Source organism: Musa acuminata, chromosome BXJ2-11 (genome assembly GCF_036884655.1).
Source record: "Musa acuminata AAA Group cultivar baxijiao chromosome BXJ2-11, Cavendish_Baxijiao_AAA, whole genome shotgun sequence".
Taxonomy (NCBI): domain Eukaryota; kingdom Viridiplantae; phylum Streptophyta; class Magnoliopsida; order Zingiberales; family Musaceae; genus Musa; species Musa acuminata.
In genome coordinates, this window is record NC_088348.1 from 22,372,311 (window position 1) to 22,384,608 (window position 12,298).

Sequence of the window (12,298 nt, forward strand, 5' to 3'; positions counted from 1 at the left end):
ACATTTGGGAGACTAGCGCATAGTAAGGATGGTCTTTTTCTTCATCTAAAGGATCCGCAGGAACCAACATGGATCAACACAACTCAGCCAACCCCACACTAGAGTTAGAGTCATTAGCGAGTTGAAGCAGCGTGGCAAATCAAAAGTTCGACTACTCAACAACAGCATTAGAGAGCAGCTAGGAGCCAAGAGGCGCATTATAGTTAGAGCAGAAGATTGAAGACTCGGCAAAGGCGATGGGTTGTAGTGTCGACAAAGACTTCGACGAGGACGTCGAAGGAATAAGTGGGGGTTTGTTCATGCTTATGTATGTCTGTATCTCTTAGTTTGTTCATGCTTTGTACAACATGTAGAGAGACGGTCGAAAGCTTAATAGCCCCATTTTAGTTGGGTTTAGTAGTCGTTTTAGGCTTGTAAATAAAGATTGTGTCAAGTGAATACTTATGAGAGATATTCGATCTGTAGTGGACCATTTTGACCCTTTGTTGTGCAACCATTCAGAGCTTGCAAAGTGTATTTGTAATTTGCATTGGCTATGAAGTATTTTTGAAAATGTTTGCTTGTGAATCTCGAGTGAGGCGCTTTCTCTAACCCATTTTCTCTTTTGTAAGTCCTAAGAGACCATTGGAGGTTTTAGGAAGGCTGACCTTTGCGGATGGACACGCAAGGGTGCCCACGGCTTAAGCAAAACCAGCTAAGTTCGTGACAGAATGGCAAAAAAGTTACTCGACATCTGCAGTAGTGGCCCTTTCGCTGCTCGGCAATTACATCAGTGTCGACACAAATGCAAAGCAGCATTGCTCGGCAACTGCATTGGCGCTAACGTAGATGCAGAGTACCATTACTCTGCATCTACATCAACGTTGATACAAATGCAAAACAACTAAAGGGCCACTCGGCAACTACGTCAATATCGACACAGACAATGTTGCTCTATATCTATGTCGACGTCGATGTAAATAGAAAGTAGCGAAAGAGTCACTTGGCAACTGCATTGACATCGACATAGTGCAGAGCAACCCTCGCCTCTCGTCGTTGATCTTCTCATCCACAACAACCACCCGAGCAACCTTTTTGTCGCTTTGCATCTGCGTTACCACCGATGTAGTTATCGAGCAATGCCACTCGGCAAATGCGTCGGTATAGACGCAAATATAAAGCGGCCCTCACCTATTATCACTGCTCTCTTCATCCACAATAACCACCCACGGCCTCCAATGGCATCGGTGTTTACCACCATCAATACTATCTGCCACTATCAACTAGAACATTAAAATTATCTTTTTATCATTTGTTTTTGTATTTCTGTCTATAAAACCAACAACATTATGGTAAATAAAATTAAAATTTTCACTTTCATAATTATAAAAATTTTAATATAAATTTTTTAAATATAAGAACCAAGATGCTAAGAAAATTTAACTAGATAAAAGATAATATACAATTAAATTAACCCGAGAAGAGAAGAGAGGAACAAGGGTGTAGTTTAAACATGGATTTCACTTGGGAGTTGTCTAGTGCATTATTGTAAAAGCTGTTAGGATCGGAGCGGCACTAAGAGGGGGGGGGGTGAATTAGTGCAGCGGATTAAAACTTCGATTTTAACAAAATCTTTCGTACGAAAAGAACGGAACTTGAAAAGTTTAACTTGAAAGCGTATTCTTAAAGTTGCGTAGCAAGGGTAATAAGGAACTAAAGCAGTAAGAAGATTTGCAGTAATGTAAATGACAATAATAAAATGCAAACCAGATATTACGCCGATTTTTAGAGTGGTTCGGTCAAATGACCTACTCCACTTGCGATGCCCCTCTTCGATGAGGCTCCCACCTTCCACTAGCAAATCTCTTGAAATGGAAGGGTAAACACCCCTCTTACAACCTTTTACAAGCAGTTCAACCTCTTACAAATTTTCAATAAGAAAGAAGGAGGAGAACTCTCTAGCAAATTGAAAACAAGACTTGCTAAGACTTTCTAAGACTTTTCTCTCAATCAAAATGCTTCTCAAAAGTTATTATCTCAGCTGAGATTTGAGGGGTATTTATAGGCCTCAAGAGGATTCAAATTTTGGCTCCAAAATTTGAATTCTCTTAGGGTTCCCGGTGCTGGAGGTGCCACCGCCCAGCCAAGCGGGTGCCACCGCCCAGCGCTCGGGTGCTGGACGGTGCAACCGCCCAGCCAAGGAGGTGTCACCGCCCAGCACTCGGGTGCTGGGCGGTTTCACCGCCCAGCCAGGCGGTGCCACCGCCTGGCTCTCCGATTCATTGGTTTTGCTTAATTTTAGCCCAAACCAAATCTGACTTTGGGCCCAGTTGGCCCCTAACCAGGATATAGGATTATCTCTTAATCCTAATCCTAATTACAGGTGAACTACATAACACAAAAAAAACATCCTAAGCAAGTTTTTTAACCGCGAACGTCGAGTCTTGTTCCGACGAGCTTTCCGACGAACTTCTTCCGACGGACTCCCTGCAAGCTCCCAATCTTTGTGATGACTTTAACGAGTAGCCGAGCCTTCTCAGTGATCTCCGCGAGCCTCCGACGATTTCTTCGACGAACTTCCGACACGTTCCCGATTTCTTCTCGGTTGGTTCCGGCAGCATCTCCAGTGATTCTTCGATCTCTTAAATGTCCATCGAGCTCGACTCCGGTATCCTTGCTTTATGTTTTCTGATTATCGTAGTTAATCCTATACACTTAACTCAATAATATGGATTAGATCAATTAACCCACCAATTGATTATTTCATCAAAATCCGAGATTCAACAAAAGCCTGTTGTCGGAGTGTGATACGTGTCCTATTTTTATTGATGGCTCACCTGCGTGCATGCTTTGATAAAAGCTGGAAAAGGGCTTAAAGAACGCAGACCAAATTCAAATACAACCATGGATGCACGGAGGGGCAAAGCAAAACCAACATATGCAAAGAAGACAACACGCTGTATCGAAGAATACAACTACGCAAAAGCAAACATAATAATTCTTCAGTTCAAGAATCCATAGCAGACCCCGACCGGAATAGATAACCATGTCCCAAAAAGCATCCACGCTTCTCATCACTACCAAAGTGTAGGTTGCTTCTAATCATCGCCCCCTATTGGTCGGTCGGACTTGAAAACCAATTAAATTCAAAAGAGTAGGTCAATCAAACACCCATTCCAAACAAAGCAAAAAACGAGTTCCGATGATAGAATACAGATTAGACGTGTTAGACAAATCTACACTGAACCTGGACATTTAGATTCCAACACATGATAGCCTGTGCAAAATGGAACCATCACGTTGTGAAGAATGTCCAGAGCTTCCTCCCCACTGAAGCATTCTGTTGCTCGCATTCCTCCTCATCCTCATCCTTATCCTCATCATCTGAAGGAGTTGCTGGTCTGCTTCCAGTGGCTGCATCATCCAGAATATGCCCATCTTCTCCACTCTGATAGCTGACTTCAACTGATTTCACAGCATCATCATTACTCTCTGCCTAAGCACATGAGATACAGCACATTAGGCCCGACCCGATCCATACCAAGTACTCGAAAAAAGAAAGGCAATGAATGTTTATGCATCTCAGACTCACAAACTAAACTCTAATGTCCCGAGCATATCCTAGTCGACCAAAGTAGGCCAACTAATTTAGCGATATTCCATACAAGCTCCCAATAGGTAATGAGCCATGTGAGCTACTCCTAGTGCAACTTTTAAAAAAAAAAAAAAGTCTTCTTTCAACAAATAGTTTCTCTAACAATTAGTAAAAGTTCCAATCAACAGCAATGTATCTGAATAGCATGATCACATTGCTGATTTTGTGAAATACATTCCAAGTGTTATGCATCTATCTACAATAATAAACAAAAATATTTCGTATATCCTGACCTAGTCTAATGAAGTCTGTCGTATAATGAACCCCATTCCAAAAACCGAACGACATCTATAAAACCAAGAAGCTGCAGAAAATTCACATCCCAAGTCATTCAATTCCCGATGCAATCTAAAGACTTCAACTTACTTGAACAATCTTCTGGGAGGATATCTCACGTACTTCTGCGATACCTACCGCAGCTGTCTTTTGCAGCATATTTGATGCTATTATGCTATTAACATCTGACACAGGTTCAACCGCAGGTCTAGAGGATCCTTCACCACCAATTTCCTTCAGTATCTCATTTCCAGTTAATTGTCGATCATAGCCAGCCTTAAATCCTTTAGTCTGATCAGACATTGTTTGAGCTGCAGTAGTGGTAGCTGCACTGAAAGACAGAAACAAACTTGAAAAGTGAGCTACTTGTTTTCATTGCTATGGTTCCAATGCCAAAAACAAGGTTATAATGCTAGGGAACTAGTTAAAAAATGAAAGCGAGAAGCATGAACAGTGGCAAGGCAAGCATCTCCTCGATATATTCCATTCATACCCGTTATCATAAGAAATAACCCAATTTCTCATTAGAAAGGAGACTGAATAGTTCCAATTTTTTACTATACCACATGATTATGAAAATCATACTTAAGTAGCTTTGATGGGAGCCAACTTACATTGTTGACCGTCTGAAATTGTAGCGCTTCTCTACAGGAACTGCAGAAGCCAATATCTGCCTCCTTTTGCGGTGTCCTCCAAGTGAAATGCTCTCAGAGTGTGCCTCACTATCCTCAGCATCCGGATCACTATTTGTCACTCCAGATGTCTGAGCAACATGCCGCTTCCGCCCTGCACTTCTCACCGGCCTAGTAGAATGGACTAAATCTCCTTGGATATTCTCTGGGGCATTTACAGGATCTTTTGCTTCCCCATTATGTGGTCCATGATTCTTCTCATCAGAACTCTGCTCAAGGATAGCTTTTGCATCTTTAACAACTGCCTTAATGGTGTGTGTTCTCTTTACAGCTTTTGGCCTTCCTCTCCTGCCAGGTTGAGATTGTCTTTGTTTTAAAGACACGCGTAGGTTGTCACTTCCGGCAGGTGCATATTTTTCTCTATCATTTAGAGAAACAGAGGGCATAGCCAGCTGGTCTACTACATCCCTGACACTATTATCCATCTGGGTCTGGGTCCTCATAATATGAATAGAATTATTTGCTACTTCAAAAGAAGGTTCCGGCTCCTCTACAACTCCACATAGCCTTTTAGATTCTACATTGTCTCCTATCCCAGTAACAGATTGGGCCCTCTGGCTGTCAGAAGAATCAACAACACCATAGGATGCTGCAGGTTTATGGCTGGCTTCACCATCAAAAGCTTCTCTGTCGAGACTTGAATAAAGATTAGAATTGTCCAGTGGATGCTGAGAAGAATCCAAAACCTTTTTCCCAGGAGAAAGGTTAAAAAGTCTTGAACATTTTTGCAGCCATGACATGCGGCCACCAGAAGCTGCAGGAGAAACCTTAGCATTAGTAGTCTCAGCATTTGTGTCATTCAGATGCTCTTCAAAACCCAGGTTTGGTGGTTGAACATCTCCTGCATCTTGGATGTAGAAAGTGTCCAAATCACCAACTAAAAGCCCACAGTTTTTGCATGTCTTCTGCTCAGCCTGAGCCAAAAAGCGTTCTTTCTCCTTCATAAATTCTTCCCTTTGTTCTTTAAGATTCCTGCTAAGCATCCGAAGAGCATCAATGTCCTTCTGAATCTCAAGACGGTCAATTCCCAGCCTTTTTCTGTACGAAGAGAGATCTTCTTTTTCTCTTTCTAATCGATCTTCTTCCATTTTTAGCTTCTGAATCTTTAAATCATTTGAACTGCTCAAAGATTTCATTTGGTTAAGATCCAAATCCCTTTTTCTCCTAAAATCATTCTCTTTATCAAGCAATTTCTTCTCCATATCCTCCTGTCTTTTCTGCATATCCATCTCAAGCTCATGCTTGCAAAGCTCGAGTTCTCGAGCCATATCAGCTCGTTCCCGCTTGAGCACCTCAAGGGCCTCCAACCTCTCATGCTCCATTATTTCCCCAAAGGCTTCTGTCTTCTGATTTAGTTCCTCCAATTCCCTCTCAAAATTAGCTCTTGCTACCAGAGCCTCATTGTTCAGCCTTTCTTCTTCATCATGTCGCCATTTTTCAAACTTCTCTCTTTCATCATTAAATTTCTTTCTCTCTGCTTCTAATGCTAACCTTTTCTCATCTAGCACTTCCCATTCTTCTTCAAACTTCTCCCTTTGCTGTTGTAGATCCTCGGTATCTCGAAGAAGTGATTCCTTCAATATCCTGCAATCCTCACTTTCTTGCTTCAAATTGGACTGCAGCAGTAGATGTTCTTCCCTCTCTCCCTTGGTCAGCCTAAGATTTTCTTCTTCCTTCATAATTCGTTCTTTCCTTGATTCGATTGCAGCCTTTAAGCTCTCAAGATCAGATTTAGACTTCAGAAACTCCTCACTATCACTAGCCAGTTGTTGCCTTTCTTTCTCCAATTTCTTTTCATCATTTTGGACAGATTCCTCCCACTTCTTCAAATCTTTTGATTTTAAATCGACGTCTTTCTCCTTATCCATCAATTTTTGCAAGTTCATTTGTAAAGCCTGTTCTCTTTTTGTGATTTGCTCCTCCATACTGTCAATTTCCCTTCTCTTCTTCTCCACTTCACGTATTTTACATTCTATCTCCTTACTCAAAGATTTTCTCCTTTTCTCTAAATCTAACTCGAACTCCTCTTTCTTCGAGCTTATTAACAAATTGTGATCATCAAGAAGCTTTTGAATCTCAACCTACAGAATAAAAATAAAATAAAATAAAAGGCCAGTGTCAATGGCATGAAAGAGAAATAAGAGATCAAATCGCAAGAGACATCTCTTGGATACAGAAGTATCAGAGAACTCAGGATAATCCAGTTCGATCTTTAAACTAAAGAGCACATTTAAGAAACAAATGAAAGTACAAATTCAACAAGAGTCCAATGTCAGACTAAGTGAAAAATAGTACCATGTCTTTCATAATTATTAAAATTAAGAATAGTACCATGTTTTTCAGAAAAGAAAAAGAATGCTATTTATCAAATTTATGACAAGTATAATTTATAATGAGATGGCAAGGACTTGAGGGAGCATTCTATTAGCAAATATAAACACTTCAAACAAAACTCACTCTTTCTCTAGCATTAAGTTTTTCTTCTCTTGAAATCAAGTCTTTTTCCTTATTCTCCAGGCTTTCAACCTTAACATCTACTTCCTGCAATTGAGTCAAGTACCATGTTACAGAGGACAACTAATATCAGTATAAACAATACAGGAGTCTGCACCTTTTCTTTGGCAGCTAAAGAACCGAGTCTTTTTGTAATTTCTTCTTCTTTTGTCTTCAAAGACTTTTTGGTGGCTTCAATCATCTTCCGAGCCTCTTCAGCATCTGCTTCTTTCTTCTTAAGAACCCTATCTGCCTCATTAGTTCGATCCTCTCTTTCGTTAAGATACCTCTGCGTCTCAACAAGCCTCTTCTGACTATCTTGAAGCTTTTGTTCCCAGTCACGCAGGTGTTCTCTTTGTTCAGTAATGTCCTTTTCATGTAACTTCCGTCTAGACACCAAGAGTATCATACAAGGATGACATACAACAAGAAAGAATATACTACACCCAAACGGAACTTAACCAAATCCAGAGTGAAATTGGCAGACAAATCAAGAAATGACGTAAAAAGACATACCCAGAATCAAATAAGAGATACTCTTTTTGAAGTTTATGTTCACGAGCTTCCACATCCTCCAATTTTCTGTCAACATCAGAACTTTTACGACTTGCTTCTGCTAGCTTGGCATCTGCGGCATGCAACTTTTGTTCAACTTCCAAATATTTTTCTTCTAATCCGATTTCTAGGGCATGGGCATCATCTAACTTCTTATCAGATGTAAACTTGACTTCTGCAAGTTCAGAACGCATCTCACGCAAAGCCTTTTCGAGCTGCAAATGTTGTGAATCCATAAAAAAAGAAAGAAAACACTTAGGTAACAAGGATAATCACCGCACATAGAAGAGGTATAGGAAAGTAAACTAAAAGGAACCATACAAGATTATGTGATGATAAGCTTATTTCATTCATAGAGTAAAAAAGTCAAACTTTGCAGAGAATGTTGGTGGTGAATGTTAGGAAAGACCATAAATAATCAAAGAAGATCCATTTGGTAATGGACCCTCTAGTTAGTGACCTGAAAGGATTCACGTAGTTGATTTCAAATAATAACAGTACCCTCTATTTAATAACTGGAAAGGATTTGTGCAGTTGATTCCAAATAATTGGGAGCAACAGCTCCTTTTTTTTTTGGGGAACAATAGATTGATAATGTTGAAAGAAGGAACTTACCAAATCACCTCCAGGAATCAGAAAATGTTCTTAACAGAACAATACCACAAGTAACAGATATCACTTGCTCATCTTCTAGGGTCATGCAGATTAAGTTAAGAAGCCAAACATTATTCAAGCTCTATAACAAATTAAAAAAAGGAAGTTCCCAAAGAAGTAACATTGAAAAATGAGGGGAGAGGGACAGGGAAGCAAAAGAATCTGGAGAAACAAAAAATAGATGATGAATTAATTAGTTCACATCTCTTGACATAGCATAGACCATTTCTATCCAATTTTATACTAAAGTAACTCTTCCACTTATTCACAAGCAAAATAAAATAAACCGCTTGAGAAAGTGTCAACACCTAAAATGACCTAGCTTATAAACTAGTCTCATAACAAGATTTAATCCAGACACAAAGACAAACTGTGCTTGTTAATGAGCAAGTGGCATTAAAAGTATGATTGCCACATTGATTTCACATGTGAAGTTATTATAAGCATTAAAACATCACTGAGTGCTCCCATTATGTTTCAAAAACAAAATATTTAATAACATATTATGCCAAAGGCATAAAAATAGAAAAAATCTTTAACCTGATGCAGAAAGAGATCCTAACTTATGATACAAGGAACCATGGTTTTTTCAAATATCATTGTTGTGTACAGATGGTACCAACCATATCACAAAGACCTGGTACCACAAAGGCATACATGCACAGCTATACTTGTCAGCGTCTAGTACCTATATATCACCTACATTTTTTGGTATTTGATTTTATGAACAAAGGCATAACATATCATTGCATAGTACCTATATATCACCTACATTTTGGTATTTTATTTTGTGAACAAAGGCATAACATATCAATGAAACAAACTAGTGATTCCAATAATGACATTGGAACTTACAGCCTTGCTAAGAACCACAACCATATTAATTACATGTTCATGTTTATCCATCGAAAATTACTGCACAAAAAGAAGAACTGACTCAATGAAAATTTAAGTCAGAAAGATGATATTCAATAGCACATACCTAGAAATCTAGTTTGCTCAACAAGAATTATAATGCTTATTCTTAAAAGAAGAAACATGATTTAGCATGACCCTAGAGGCTTTTGTTCAACTTTGTTCAACAAAAAAATTGAAGATGAGTGAGAATTAAATTCAACTCATACATCTGAGACACACTGTTGTTCAACTCCCAAGGCCTTCTGCAAATTCTCTTCTCGTTTTGCAAATTCAGAAATGGAAGCCAAGCATGCTGATTTTTCCTTTTTTAGAGTTTCATCTACTTCTGCAAGCGCTTGACGAATTTCTTCATACTTCGAAGCCCAGTCCTTCTTCTCAATCAAAAGAAGACCCATGTTGTATTGATATTCGTGAAGCTACATATAAAACATTTGATGAATATAATTCACTTAGCACAGTTCAGATTTAATTGTTAGACAAAAACGATAAAGAAACCAAAATAAACATGCTTGTCAATAAACAAAATTGAAGTAGAACTTTTCATACTTTCATTGTGGATGTCACAGATGCATAAAATAAACACAGAAATATTGCTAAACAAAATAAACAAAGTTTTCGCTCCATCTGGATCTCGATGGAATTCACCCTCCACAAAGAAAAATAAAATATTATAGTTCCCCCAGTGCATCCATTCCTTATTGACAGGATAAATAGCAAAACAGAAAGTAGAACCGAATGTAATGCCGGTATATTTATGCGGAACTACACTAGCATACTCGAAAAGAGAAACACTGATGTAGCCAAGTAAACAATCATCAGATCACTATTTCAAAGCATAACCTTATCATGAAATCCACAAAAAGACCAACTCAGTCCAATTAAACTCCAAAAATACATGTGTTACTTATATGTTCTCAATCTACAAGCATGCAAAATAAGAAAAGCAATGAACAGAAAAAAGATGCACTATCCCTTTGCAAAAATGTAGCATAGAAAAATCCAGCCACTCCATGTTATCTCATGAAATCAAGGAGACAAAGCCAGAAACCTTTCACCCTCTAACTTTAATTACTTGATATCAGACTTCAACTCTCAACCATGGTATGTGCATTTTTCTATGCACTCCATCTCTTTCCGGTTTACAAAAAAGAGAGGGAGACGGAAAAAGAGTGACATCACAATCAACTCCTCATACTCACCACTCCCCTTTCCTATGACAGATGCTTGGCCCTAAGAGATGCAAACAAGAACATGAAGATTAGATGAAAAGAAGAAAGAAGAGAGGTGCCCACCATTAACTTAAGGTCACGCACATTGTCTAGCACTTGGGACAATACATGCTAATATATTCTATAACAAAAGTCAACAAAACAGAGTTCTTTCAAAATTCCAACCTACGCATTTATACTATACAAGGCTTCGCCACAAGTACTTTCTAAACCATGCTACAATGTTTGCAAAGTTGCCGCTTGTCACCCTATATATTGCATAAAGAAATCCATGTGAATACCAAAATTAAAAAATATTTGATAATTCTGAAAGATACAATATTTATTTTATTAATTTCTGAAATAACAAACAATGCATGGCATGAGTTGATAGCTAGTTCAAACATAAATAGAATCAACCAATAATTAAAGCATACTTTTTTCGGATATATCAGACTCAACATACACAGTCTCTCTTTCAATGATTATGGAATTTGCTACCTGTATTACACTTCCCTTTCAACCAAAGTCATGTTAGATAGCTTACACATCCTTTGCCAAAAATGAGACAACACTAATTGGAAATATAGATCAATTGTATCCAAGGACAGAAATGGGCCGGGTGCTACATCAAAAGGCATAGAAATATCCGAACCAAAGAAAATGGCATATAAACAAGTCAAAATATCCAATGGGTTGACAGAGGTCATAAGAACCAGGACTTTTTAGGTCCAAGATTCAAGACATGCAAATAACTTTTCCTTGTAGGATACAATTCAGTCTTGCCTTGTAAACGAGAAGTTGTCCATCCCCCAAATAACATGCAAGTTGACTTCTGACACAAAATTCCAGTAAGAAGCCATCAACTATATAATACAATCCATAATTAACACAAGAATTTGAACGTTCGCAATTAGCATGGTTCGGGATATCTGCATAAACAAAACATTAAGACAGCAAGCAAACAAAGCGACGATGTGACCACTTACCTCCTTCTCCAGTTCTGAAATCCTCTGAACGAGAGCATCCCTGTCCTTGCTCTGCAGGCTAGACTCATCCAGCAGTCCAGCCTCTCTGAAACTCCGCCATACCTCCGCATCGCCTTGATCCACAACCCCAATGCTGCCATTCTCTCCAAGTAAAGCCTGCAGTGGAGGTGGCGGAGGCAGCGCCTCCACCGCGCTCTTCCCCTTGCCCTTCAAGAAGGCTACTCCACTGCCAGTCCTAGTGTTCACCGCAGGGGTCGTCATCCTATTGTCGACCCCATCGCCATACCTTGGCGACGGCGACCACCCTTTTCTCTGCGGCGTAAACATCAAGAACCCCAGCTCCTCATCAAGAAACTTTAAGACGAAGACCAGCACGAACGGAAGGGCCTCCCGGTCCCAAATTGGAGACCCCACAAGGCCCGATTACCCACAATCCAATACTAACAATACAGAAGCTAATATCCGCACCTCCAAATCAAGAAAAGAAGATGGAAGACTAGAAAGAAGGCGAGCAAGAATCCGCGAATTTGTTCAAGGATTTGGCCAACAGGGGAACTTGGATCAAGGGGGCTTTAGAACCCTAGTCCGAATAGAAACCTCAGATATATTAGGGGAACAGAAATCGCGGGGGAAAGTGGGAGGAGGGAGGAGATCGAAAAGAAAGAAACAGAGGGAGGGGGAGAGAGGGCAAAAAAACCCTAGAATTGGAGGAGAAACAGAGAACGCAGAACGGGAGGATGAGAGGGTAACTTTTCGTCGCTGGGCCTCGCGACCGCACCCTTTTGCCCTGTTTCTTCTCGCGATCGCTACCGCTACCGCTTTTAACTGGACCGGCACCACCGTTGTCGGTGCTTTATCATGACGAATCTGCCCCTGCGC

The 12,298-nt window shown here is 39.7% G+C and overlaps 1 protein-coding gene across 1 annotated transcript; it reads right to left on the reverse strand.

The window, feature by feature from the left end:
- Positions 1-2,955: 2,955 nt before the first annotated feature.
- Positions 2,956-12,221, reverse strand: LOC135626301 (nuclear matrix constituent protein 1-like). Its single transcript, XM_065131508.1, has 8 exons — positions 11,420-12,221; positions 9,429-9,638; positions 7,612-7,865; positions 7,214-7,484; positions 7,060-7,143; positions 4,525-6,683; positions 4,001-4,241; positions 2,956-3,475 (listed from the first exon to the last, which is right to left on the reverse strand). The coding sequence occupies exons 1-8, from the start codon at positions 11,744-11,746 to the stop codon at positions 3,275-3,277; spliced, it is 3,747 nt and encodes a 1,248-aa protein (XP_064987580.1). The 5' UTR covers positions 11,747-12,221; the 3' UTR covers positions 2,956-3,274.
- Between the last annotated feature and the right edge of the window lie 77 nt (positions 12,222-12,298).